Source organism: Triturus cristatus, chromosome 11 (genome assembly GCF_964204655.1).
Source record: "Triturus cristatus chromosome 11, aTriCri1.1, whole genome shotgun sequence".
NCBI classification, from domain to species: Eukaryota; Metazoa; Chordata; class Amphibia; order Caudata; family Salamandridae; genus Triturus; species Triturus cristatus.
Genome location: NC_140594.1, coordinates 615,585,078 through 615,597,878, shown reverse-complemented (window position 1 = coordinate 615,597,878; position 12,801 = coordinate 615,585,078). Strand labels below are relative to the sequence as shown.

The following is a 12,801-nucleotide window of genomic DNA, read 5'->3' as shown; positions in this document are numbered from 1 at the left end:
GACTGGACGTGGAAATCCTCTACGCGAGCTTTCCCCATGATGAAACTCTTAACATCATAGAGGACGTCCTGTTTGGGATTGACAGGGAATACCAGACCCCCTGCAACACAGTACTGGACTGCTATAACCAGGCACTGACCAGGAATTTCTTCCAATATGAAGACACCCTGTACCTCCAGAAGCACGGGACCAGCATGGGCAGCACAATCGCCATAAGTGTAGCCGGCCTTTATGTCTACCATCTACAAACATACAAGATCCTGCACACAACCAAACCTTTCCAACAACACATCAGGATATGGGCACAATATATTGATGATGTGCTGGTCATCTGGCATGGAGACATTGAAACTGCCAACAGTTTCATGACCTGGCTGGACTGCCAGAAAGAAATACCTGAAATTCACCTGCACCATCTCAAACACAGAACTGGTGTTTCTGGACCTAAACATTTTCCCGAAAGATGGCACTCTGAGAACCACGACACACTTCAAAACCACAGCAAAAAAATGTCTCCTCCTATATGATAGTTTTCATCCACGGCACCTATAGGACAATCTCCCATACGGACAATATCTACGTTTAAGAAGGAACTGCTCTGAAGTAAAATACTTCAAGGAACAAGTGGCAGACCTACGCAAGAGATTGGAGAAACAGAACTACCCATCAAAAATAGTGGACAAAGCCTTTAAACGAGCAAGGAATAACAACAGGGACACCCTTTTGGAACCTGCACCAGAAAAACCAAAAGAAGAGATTAAACGCACGGCACTCGTCGCTAGCAGAGGGTGCCATCAAATTTGCCCCAGGCAAGAGAGAAAAACATCTGTGAACCCGACGATTGGGTTCCATGAGTAACATCAGGTAGGGGTAGGTACAGTGAAACCTTTTATGATCATCCACTACTATTGGTACACTTGCATAAAACGGAAGTGTCCGTACTCTAGGAATAAGATGTTCCATTACTAGCGGCCATTTCTATTAGGTTATCGCTTCAGCTTCACAGAGACCATAATCCTTAGGGGTCCCACCCTCACACAGAAATTGCCAGGCCTACATGGAGCAGGTTCTGCTACGGACAGCCATTTTAGGGTGAATTAGCTTTGCAGCTCTCTCACAACAAACGAGAGCGAAACGTGCAAGGAAGGTACTATTTAATACCGACTCGTGACACCCATTCCTTGTTAATCTGAGCCACGGAGAGGTATTTACCAGGGTGAGAGAGCAGCTTTGACAAAGTAAGTACGCCATAGCCGATTGCCCTAGACAACGAGCATTTCCAATGATTTTCTATCGCTTCAACGACGATACTGATTTTGGATGCACTTTATCTCCCACAGTGTGTGACTACAGGCGCTCCTCCCCTCCCATGATTATAGCTCATGGGGCTATAGTGTGGTAATAATAGTGTATGTTAACATTGCCTTTCCATATACTTTTTCAACCACTTTTATCTTGTAGAGACATCGCGATGTATTTTCACCTACAATTTTTTTTAGAAATAACGATGAGTTCACAGGATTCCAAGACAAGGATCTGCATACCAGCCTAATAATTGAATATAGAGTGTGTGTTTATGTTTTATGTTGTTATGTCTAGTATTTTACTGTATGTCAATCTCAAGGGCAGTACGGCACCCACTTAATTTCTAAGCGGTCGTGCACCGAAAAAAATACATATCACTAATGAGACCTTCCACAAGTTGGGTGATGTGGTCTTGCAATTATTATGTTGCTGCATATAACAATGGTGTTTCTTTATCCTTCCAGATTATCTTGAAAGACTATACCATTTGGGTACAGTATATGGTGCATGTTATGAATGTGCCCTGAAATTCTGCTAAATTAATTAGGCAGACCACATTGTTGTTTTCTGCTTAGAGTAGGGATAATTCTTTTTGGTCCTGATAAGAAGCCAGGGGGATGGCTTCGAAACATGTAGACAAAGGAGGTAGTAACCCATCATAGCATACAGCCTCCACTCTCCATTTTTAACAATACCAGCTAGGAGGAGTATTAAATTCTAGTTTCCAAATAGCCAGGTATTTTTTAATCACACTTTATTCACCCTGACCCTTCCACTCTCACATTACACATAGTGTCATTTTACTTCTAAGTGCTCCCACGTCTACGTTGGTAGTAGCATGCCCCGTCCCGCAGCCGGGCGGGAAGAACCCGATGATGAAGCATGCCACCAAGGGACCTTTTGGTGGGTGAGGGTTATTTTAACAAAACATTGTGTTTCGCTATACAACTTTAGGGGACACACAGTGCTTATAAATGTTGTACTAACCTAGGAAGGTTACTATTATTCTGTTGTTAGGGTGGATTCTTTTTGATTTTTTTTTTTTAAAACGCAGGGCAAAAGAAAATAAGCATTGATAAAGCCAAAAAGCAGGCAGCCAACACCAGACCGATTGGATTTGCCAGTGCTTGTTCTTCTTTGTTGCCCGGCTTACAAAGCCCTGTGGCAGTATAGTGATGGGTGCAGATGGGGGCATGCACTTATTTTCAATGAAATTATGCTGCCTACAGAGCATATACCAATTTGGTTATTCTACAAGTTAGTGCAAGAGCTGTAGACAGCAAAGCTCAGAGACACTAAGCGGCGATTGCAGCGTCATACTTCCGAGCTACGTTGTATACAACTAATACACTAACTTGTTGACTTATTGAGTTAGCATGTGTGCAGCAGATAGTGTAGTTTTATTAGGACCATTATATGACCCAAGCACTCCTCTACCACTGCTTCCAATGCCATTGTTTGTTTTCTTCTGATTTGTGCTATGGGTATAGGCCGGGTAGTGTTCAGAGTTAGAGGCTGCCACAGATGCCCAATCTTCCATGGAGAATTCATGTAGGATGGGGCCATGGCAGTTTCTTCTTTAACATCTAAGCCCTGCAGCACAGCAGCTCAGTGGAGGGCTTATCTTTGTATGTTAGGGATGTCTTCAGGAACAGGCTTCCTTTCCATGAGGTGCTCACACGCCTTATGCAGTCATACAACTGATCTTGGTAAAGAAGAAAAAATCCTTCTGTTATGACTGATAGTTACACTCAATCAATGGGTGAACGGCTGATGAAGGGGGGCTGACTAATAGATGAACACCACAAAAATAATAAGTGTGTTTGGAGAGAGGTAGATACTTTCTCCAGTATCTCTCCTCACAGGATAGGTCGGATCATGTTCCCTTTTCCTTATTCTGATGGGGGTTTGGAAAGTTGGGCACCTTTCCAAACACTCACCTCCAGAAAGATTTTTAAAGATTTGACTAGCTTCAAAAACTCAGTGTAGCTGCAAAGTTAAATAAAATACATAGGCTTCTGCAAATATTAGGTTTGGTTGCAGAAAGACCTAAAGAAAGCTACTTTTGTGAAAGGATTCTCCTGCAAAAAGAATTTATCCACCAGCGAAGTTGTGTAAAATTTCTAAACTTGGAAATTTGGGAATTTCGCAAAAAGCTTCTGGCTGAAGACTTCACTAAACCTGACACCTGTGTACATGTATTTTGACTTTAAAGAACAACAAGAATTTTATTACTAACACTCATTTTGACTGGTGGAGACCATTTTCCGTGCTGGACTTTAATGTTCCATACAATTTTGAATTCTTGTTTCAAATAATCATCAAACCTACAATTTTCTTTCAACTTCTCTAATCAACAAGCCCTTAATTCCCTCCCAGCAGCTGTTTAATTCAGCTTTTGATCCTCTGAGTTCATTGTAAACCCACCAAAGGTCTTCCAAAGTAGACACCAATGCCCATAAACGCCATTCCATTCAAACCCTCTACCGAGAGCCTCCTCTAGGTTCCCTCTAAAGCTGTGTTCCATTTAGACACCCTTCCTTTTCCCCACCTTCTCTGGCATCACAGAACACTTTTTGCTGGCCACTGGCACAGGCGATATGCTGCTTTTACTTAAAGTGGCAGCTGCAAAGTCCACAAAAAAGTGAGCCACAGGCCATTCCTCCCAAGGCCTTTCATCCTTTTGCAATTGATACACTGAGGAAAAATGAATAAAGTGTAATAGTTTCCAATAAAACAGCAAGAGCCATAAAAGAACACAGTTATTGTGAATTATCTCTTAACATTTTGCAGGGTGAGTCAGACACCCTTTGTCCGTATAAACCAAGAAACGAAGATTAGTAGTAGATGTGATGGTCATCATTAACAAACTAGATCAGTACTGCTAAATCATAGTTGTACGGGCGGGATTGATCATTCCGCACAATGAAAGAAGGCACCCCTCCTCGAAACACCAACTATTGGCGGGTTGCACAAGGCAGATAGCAAAACAACATAACCTGCAATTTGATTTGTTTATTATTGCTGTTAACCACAGATAGAATAGTAATGGATGGGGCCATTGCCTTACAGACCTAGGGAGTGAAAGCTGGGCTACACCGCTGTTAGAGGCACATATGGTGTATGTATTAAGCAGACTTACACAAATGTGCACCTGGATGCAAACAGACTACATAGAAACTGAGTAATAGTTACAATTCCGAAAAGTGTTATGACAAACTTTAAATTCCAAATGTGGAATATTACAGGACTGAACAATATTACGAAAAGTACAAGATACAAACATAGCATGAGAAGATGAGCAAGCATTGCCCTTCGGCTGGAAATACACCTCACACAGATTAAGTGGATGGCATTACAAAAGAGAGGGAGAGGCCAGTTATACTATACAACGTGTTTAGCCCATGCTAGCGGAAATCTTAATCTGGATTCAACCCAGGACATCATTTCAAGTCACCAAAATCCAAAGTCGGGTGATATATTGTAGTAGGCGGCAGATTGGATGGCAAAGACTTTGCCACTGTCAACCTGACCCGTGACTTTAAGCAGATCTCATTCCATTGAGAGGGTTGTGAACTACCTTGGTAGCCCTAGCACATTTCTGGGTAAGACTTTAACATTATTGGAGATACAGTTAGACAAGTCACATCCACCCATAACTTCTTCAACAAGAATCGCCCGATCAGTGAGGGAATGGTTGACACAATGGCAGTGGACATACTCCTGGATGGTCCTACACCCCAAGGAAACAATCATTCCTCTAAGCATGAGTTTCACATCAGCTTAGATAAAACAGTATGTGCGCCTCAACTTAACACAGTAGTGCAAGTATGTTTCCCTGTATGCTCATGGAACTCCTAGGTGACTTGTAATATCCTTATAATGTACAGTAGTGGGTACTTTATCCTATATTACAGAGGCAACAACCGTCCCCCTCTAGTTATGGTTAAGTCAGACTTTACACTTAAAAAACATTGATTGTTCTTTTAATAATTTTGACACCTTTCAACGAACTTGCACAAACCTTCCCCACAAAATAGATTCACTTGGATTTCTTCATGGCAAATTTCATGCAGCCACCTAAAGGTGGTGCACTGTCAGTGCGCCTCCTCAAAGCAGCCCTATTCAGGGTGTAAAGGGGTTCCCATGGACCCCCATACATCCCCTTGCAGCCGGGTGTAGTCTCTGACTGCACCCAGCTGCAAGGGGATATCTATTCCCCTTTAAAAGTGCAGGCGGGTTGCCGCCTGCACAGTGAAACGCAGGGCGGCTGTAAAACAGCTGCTCCATATTTCACATGAATGTGCTGACCCCAAGCCAGCACGAGTTCGCGGCAGCCCTTGGGGAGCACATTCCCGATAATGCGGCGCACTTTCCTTCATTGCGCCAGGCGCACCTTTTTAAAGGTGCGCCCGGCGCAATGAAGGAAAGTGCGCCGCATGTGTAATGCGGCCCCTGGAAGATGATTTGCTCCTTGTGACATAAAAGATCGTCTGAATGGAATTAACCAAACTTGGTATGTACACAGACCTTTACACAAGGAATTGCCTTTACTTGGTTTGGTGTGAATCTGTCCAATAGTTTTCGAATAATTAGACTTTAAAAAGTGTTCCATTCTAGGCATAAAAATGTTACATTTTAGAGATATCTGGACCGGATTCACAAATACACAGAAATCTGGCGAATCCAGTTAAAAAACATAAAAGGACACCATTGGAAGAGGGAGTTCTATAGCCCACTGTGCATTGCATATTTGTAAATCCCGCTGCAGATCTGATTGTCTTCAGTCTTAGAAAACTTTCTGTTGCAAGTGCCATTACTCAATATGGTGCACTGAGCACTGTGCTGGAAATTGTTTTGAAAAAAAGGGCATAGGGGGCATGGTGAGCATAGCCTGACAATAGGCCCATGCGGACGAGTGCCAAAGGGACTGTAGTGACCTGAGGGCAGGGCACACGACAGGGACACCTAGCAATAAAATAATTAGCGAAATATTGATTGTCACTGGATTCGCAAGTCCTGGACCCAACCTGAATCCAAAGACTCTCCTGGGCCCCAGGATGCACAAATCCAGGGTAGATCTGCGAATCCTGTGAAAAACATTTTCATTGTACGACTGTTGTGCTTACTGCATTCAGTGGGGTCAGAGCAGGGCCTAGCTTTAGTCCAGCCATGAGTCCAACCCCTTGTGCGCATGGCTGAAGGCATTTTGCGGCGCTGGGGTTGGGCAATAACAAAATACCTAACAATCCACAAACAAACATGTGCATTAGTACCAACAACAGTAGGAGGTAGACTTGTCACAACACATCTACCTTACAAAAAACAAAGGGATGAAAATGCGAAGCAACCACAAAAACAACCAAATGTAAGTCAGACATTTAAAATACCAGAAAACACAAAGTCAAAAATAATTCCAAAACACACCACTTCTCAGCCAATCATGGGAACCTCTCTTTCTTACAGCCAGCAGAGATATACTACAATATAACACCACTCACTCCCTTCCAGCCAACCCAGGGACATCTATCCCTCCCCTGCCGGCTCAGGTTATAAATGTATAGATCTACATACAGATGTAAAACCAATGCTCATGGCCTCACCCATGACGAAACATGTGAAATGCAATTACAAATGTTTTAAATCATCATACAGATGAGATTACATACCATGTTGCCCTTACCACTTTGACAGAGATGACTATGAATGTAGTATCATTAATTGGTTTGATTATATGTTGGTTAATTATATTTAATTTTTAGGTATGGCTATTTTTTTTATATATAAAGGCCATAAGCATTACATTTGGGTGTGCAATTTATGAACTGTACTACTAACCATAACTTGAAAATTTCAGTGGTTTTTACCTTTTTAATTTGTAACGATAACTGCACTTTTACTGTGGGTTTAAGGTGAATTTCTGAGTTCTTTTTTTTTATTCGTACATTGAGGTGTTAAAAACAAAGCTTCCCATAAATTCACTTTGTGCATTGTTATTGGAGTGAATTGTTGGGTTTTTTGCTCACAATAGCACATCCAAGAGTTCCATGCACTCAACTCTCCGCGGGTAGCAAACTTCCACTACACATGCCTTTGGCTGTGCTCAGCAGGGTTGGGAGGATAGCCTGGCTTCTGGGCATGCCCTTTTCAGGTGGCCAACCCCCTGCTGCAAACAGCTCTTCGGTCCTTCGCAGTGGGGGGTGGCTGGGCTCCCCGCTAGGCTTAGCTTCCAGCCAGGCCGTTCACCTAACCCTCTGCAGGAAGCCAGCAGCTGCGAACCAAAAGGGGTTGGCCAGTGTTTGGACATGCCCAGCAGTGTTAACTACAGGGCCTTCCTCCAGGCCTAGAACCCAGTCCTCAGTGGGATGTCATTCCCAGTCGCACACGGCCTTCAGACGTTAGCAGCAGGTATTCACCATCCAGCCAGCCCTGAGCCCAACCCTCCTATGGTATGGTGTTACCTTTTAGTGAATATGATGGTTCCTTCCAATACCATTCCAATGAAAATGAGTCCTACTACCTCTTCATTGTAAAATATGTTACATTTTAGATTACAACAGGGACAAGCACAATTGGTGGTAGCCAAAGACTTTCACACACCTTACACCATCTGCCCCATGGCAGAAGGAACCTGTGTTGTATTTAATCTTGAAAAGATGAACTTTGGATCATGCTGGAAAAAATGTTTGGGTAACTATTTAATGGGAAAGAATTTTCAAAGGGAACTTACGGATCTCGATGCAATGGGCATTCCGGTCTCGTCCACTGGCCCAATCCCATCGTACTTTATCCAGCGTTTCTCTGCCTTCCGGTCACTGCCTTGAGTCCACCCCAGTATCCACTGCTCCTCTCTGGGGCTCGCAGGGGAGTCTCGGCCACTGTCCGTATCCTCAGGAGTACTTCCAGGCCGGGGCTGGGCAGTAACGGGGGGCAAATGCCTAGGAAATGTGCCAGCCTGGAGCCACTGTGCAGACATGGATGCTTTGTCCTCGTCACACACTACAGAAAGAGGGAGAAATGTAGAGCAATACAGTGAGAGTGGGAGGGGATGGGGAAAAGATACAGAAGGGAGAAAAGTGGACAGTAAATTAAAAGAGGGCTATAGAAGAGACATACAGTGAGGAAGGGTAAATACAAGGGAGAGACAGGGGGCAGTAAAGTAAGAACTACACAGAGAGAAGGGAGACTGGACGGGCAAATGGAAAGGCAGGGGAGAGTGTGAAAAAGAAATAGAGAGGCTGTAGGAAAGAAATTTAACACAGTCACAGGGAGTAGGGCATGATGAACAGACTGACACATTGCATAGATTAACTAAAGCAGCAAACACCCAACTACTATACATGCTCACAAGCCAAACAGCCAAACTGTAAGGCAACACGCCTCCATTAGTGCTATAAGACCAGTCTAATGATAGAATGCACTCTACAGAAAATATATTAACATAATATAGCATAACACAACATGACATAACTTCTTGCTTGGGATGCAGCTTTGATAACTCTGTCACACTCAACACATACAATATTATACTGAAGTAGACAGAACTGTGTGCATTTTATCTCCAGTTCACCTCTTTCACGCAGGAAAGCTAAAACTTAGATATATAATAACCAAGATAATTACAGTTACGAACAATAATGCCAATTTTAGATGAAGCATTTATTGAATGGGAACTCTTGTGTTTTCTTTCATGGCTAAGGGACATCTGATTGTTCTCCACTTTTCTTTTTTTTTATTTCCACATTCAAACCAGTTAAATAAATGATTTGAGTCATTTTCAAGCTTCCCTCTGATTAACAAGGCTACATTTAGCAGCGACTTGAAACAAGCATTGGCATAGCCAATAGGTCTCGCGTTTGGGACCTTATAAGTATTTAGTTAAGCAGCACAATATCCTTGGTGCAACAACAACTGTTGCATGGCAAAACACTTATAAGATCCCAAAGGCGAAACCTATTGGGTATTGAAGTAAGCACAGGATTCACAACAGGTGGATTCCAGGTAGATTTATTACCATCAGAGAGGACAACTTAAACAACCACACAGGACAGACTCTAACTGCTAATGAACTGTCAACCCATCATGGAACCTAGAACCCTAGTGATACAATAACACTCCATCATAGAACATGACCACAGATAACATGGACACTACACACCTTCCCCCCCCCCAAAAAAACAAAAAAACACAAAAAAAAAACTAAAACATAACAAAATCATTCATTTTAACGGGTGGTTTCCTCACCCGAGAACTTTTCCTTGGAACTGGTGGAATGGGTACCTCAACAGGAGAACTAGCAAGTTGGTTCTCAACAGGGACTACATTAGATGTTGCAGAGGAACATTGAGTCAAACAAGGTTCAACAGCATTTCCAACATTATCCAAATTGGCAATATTTGAAGAAGGAAACACCCCTTCAAACTCAGAATTAGAACCATTCAATGTATCCAGAAAATTTTGAAAGTCCCCATTCTCCTCAGTATTCAAAGACTTCTTTACTGGAGAGACAGGTGAATCATCACAAAATTTTTTGGATCTAAATATGGATATCCGTCTGAAATTCCATATTTTGCCACCATGTACCCTAACAGCTCTGCTGAAAACTTCAATTACTTTCACTGGGTCAGACCATTTAGACCATCGTTTGTCAATGCCACCCAATTTAACACGAACAAAATCACCCACTTTGATTTTACAAACTTTTGAAGAGTTGTTGTTCTTCGCATTTAGCATCTTATCTTGGTATCTTTGAATCCGCTCTCTAACCATTTTGAGATCCACCATGGAATCAGGACACTTGTTATTCTTCAACCAACATGGCATGAGCTTTGAGGACGGCTTCCTTCCTCTTAACATCTCAAATGGAGAACAACCTGTAACAGAATGAGGGGACATCCGATATGTGTGCAAAGTGGCCCGTAAAGCCTTCCTCCAATCAATATTACTTTTAATAGCTAGCTGTATAGATTCCTTCACAACCCTATTGAAACGCTCAACCTGACCATTAGCCATTGGATTATAGTTAGAAACTCTTTTATGCGTGACCCCGCATTTGTTTAGAAACATTTCAAATTCATGACTGATAAATTGTGGCCCATTATCAGAAACCAATTCAGATGGAATACCTTCTCTACTAAAAATGTTGTCCAAAAATTCTATGACATGGTTAGAGGTTATTTTGTCTACCACCTTGACTTCTGGCCATTTCGAAAAATAATCCACTAAAACCACCGCAAAGACCTGTTTAGCAGAAGAAAAATTCAAAGGCCCAATAATATCAATCCCTAATTTACTCCAGGGACACAAGGAATACTCAATAGGTGAGATCCCCACAGATAAAGGTTTGACCGATTTGTCACTCTTAGAACATTGAATACAATCTCTAACCCACCTGTCCACCATACCATCCATGCTTGGCCACCAATAGAACTCTCTCAAACGACGTTTGGTGGAAGACATTCCTAAATGTCCTTCATGTGACAACTTTACTAACTGTTCTCTAACACTTTGAGGTGGAACAATCTTATCGCCTCTAATTACGAATCCATGCAAAAACATAAGTTCATCATTTACTTTCCAAAACGAACTCAACTCACCACTCAACTTCCTTTCTTCCGGCCATCCTCCTTGTAAGTACTTTACAACATTTTGTAAAACGTCATCTTCCAACATTGCCTTAATCCAAATCTCCTCCGAGATGGCACTCGAACTTACACTTTCCCTCACATCTTCCATAGTATAAGCTACGTCACATTCCTCAGAGGTAATACTTACACCAGAACTCTCATCTAAAGACAACCGAGACATGCAATCCGCATGAACATTCAAACGGCCAGGAATATACACAACTGAACACTGGTATTCCTGCAGTTTAGCAGCTAACCTGGCTAATCGAGCAGTCAAAGTTCTACCACCACCAGCCGCTAACATGTTTATCAGAGGTTTATGGTCAGTCCTTAATTGAAACTTTGTCCCCCATAAAAATTGCCTAAAATGCTGCGCAGCCCAGGTACACGCAAGTAATTCCTTTTCAATGGTGGAGTAATTAACCTCCGCTCCTTTTAAAGTTCTTGAGGCATACGAAACAACATACTCCTCCCCAAATTTCTTTTGTAAAAGCGCCTAAACCAGTGTTGCTAGCGTCTACCGCTACCATACATTCCCCACCAATAGTAAAAGGTCTCAAAAACGGAGCCACACAAATCTCATTTTTAAGTGTTTCAAAAGCTAACTTTTGCTCACTTCCCCAGATAAATTTAGCGTTTTTCTTCAGTAGATTGCGCAACGGAAACACTTTTGAGGCATAGTTCTTAACAAACTTACTGTAAAATTCCGTTAAACCTAAGAATGACAACAATTGATCTTTAGAAGTAGGAGACGGAGCCTTAGTAATACTTAGTATGCCAATGCTTGTTGCTGTTTTTGTGGTACTGCAATATATAGGGATGTTATTTGTCACAGTTTACAGTTTGGATTAGATCATTGATGACACTATTGTTCATAGGATCACGATGTCTCCAGTGACAACTTCTTGCTGCCCAGGTCGTGCCGAGGGGTTCCTTTTCCGGTGGTTCTGCTGTCCTGATTGAGCCGAAGGTCGTGCTGCAGTTGTCTCCTCCCTTTGTGTTTGTGGTTGTGTGTGTGTGTAGTTGGGTGTGGGTGTGGGTGTGGTTGGGTGTGTGTGGTTGTGGGTGTGGTTGTGTGTGTGTGGTTGGTTGTGTGTGTGTGTGTGGTTGTGTGTGTGTGTGGTTGGGTGTGGTTGTGTGTGTGTTGTTGTGTTTGTGGTTGTGTGGTTGTGTGTGGTTGTGTGTGGTTTTGTGTGTGGTTGTGTGTGTGGTTGTGTGTGTGTGGTTGTGTGTGTGTGTGGTTGGGTGGTTGGGTGTGGTTGTGTGTGGTTGTGTGTGTGTGTGTGGTTGTATGTGTGGTAGTGTGTGTGGTTGTGTGTGTGTGGTTGTGTGTGGTTGTGTGTGTGGTTGTATGTGTGTGGTTGTGTGTGTGACAGTAATACTAAAAGCATCTCAAAATAAAGGAACACAAACATCGAGTTTGGAGAAAGAGAAAGCACGTTGTAAGTCAAACGGGCGCAGCAAAGCATTGACACAACAAAACCAAAACAAGGTCACTTAGCGAAGACTGAGTGCTGATAATGGATACACACAGCCCATCATCTTAAGACTTCGGTTGCAACCAATGTGCACTCAAACCTGCCCCCTCCTTGTGAGTTGCACCCCATATTTCATGAGTTATAACTGCTGCACCCACCATAGTGCTTTGAGATCTAAAGCGCAACATAGGTCTAATCGACTAAGCAGGCGCCAACATGCTGTGCTTTTAAAGAGAATGTGCCAAACGTTTCCAGCTTCCTCATCATGTCCTCATGAAAGCGCCAACGAAAGGACTCCCTGAATGGTGCAACGGACATAAAGCAGCCTCTGCGATCAGAAATAAACACTGTGAACGTTGTCCAGTTTTACGGTAACATTTCCTTAGTGTTCC

General features: G+C 42.7%; 1 protein-coding gene across 8 annotated transcripts in view; it reads right to left on the bottom strand.

Moving 5' to 3' along the window:
- Positions 1-12,801, bottom strand: part of SORBS3 (sorbin and SH3 domain containing 3) — a 328,992-nt gene that overhangs the window by 127,868 nt on the left and 188,323 nt on the right. For all 8 annotated transcript variants that reach the window (XM_085633985.1, XM_085633983.1, XM_085633981.1 and 5 more), the window contains one exon: positions 8,036-8,304. In XM_085633985.1, coding sequence (XP_085490111.1) covers positions 8,036-8,304 — 269 coding nt within the window. The remainder of the gene's footprint in view (positions 1-8,035; positions 8,305-12,801) is intronic.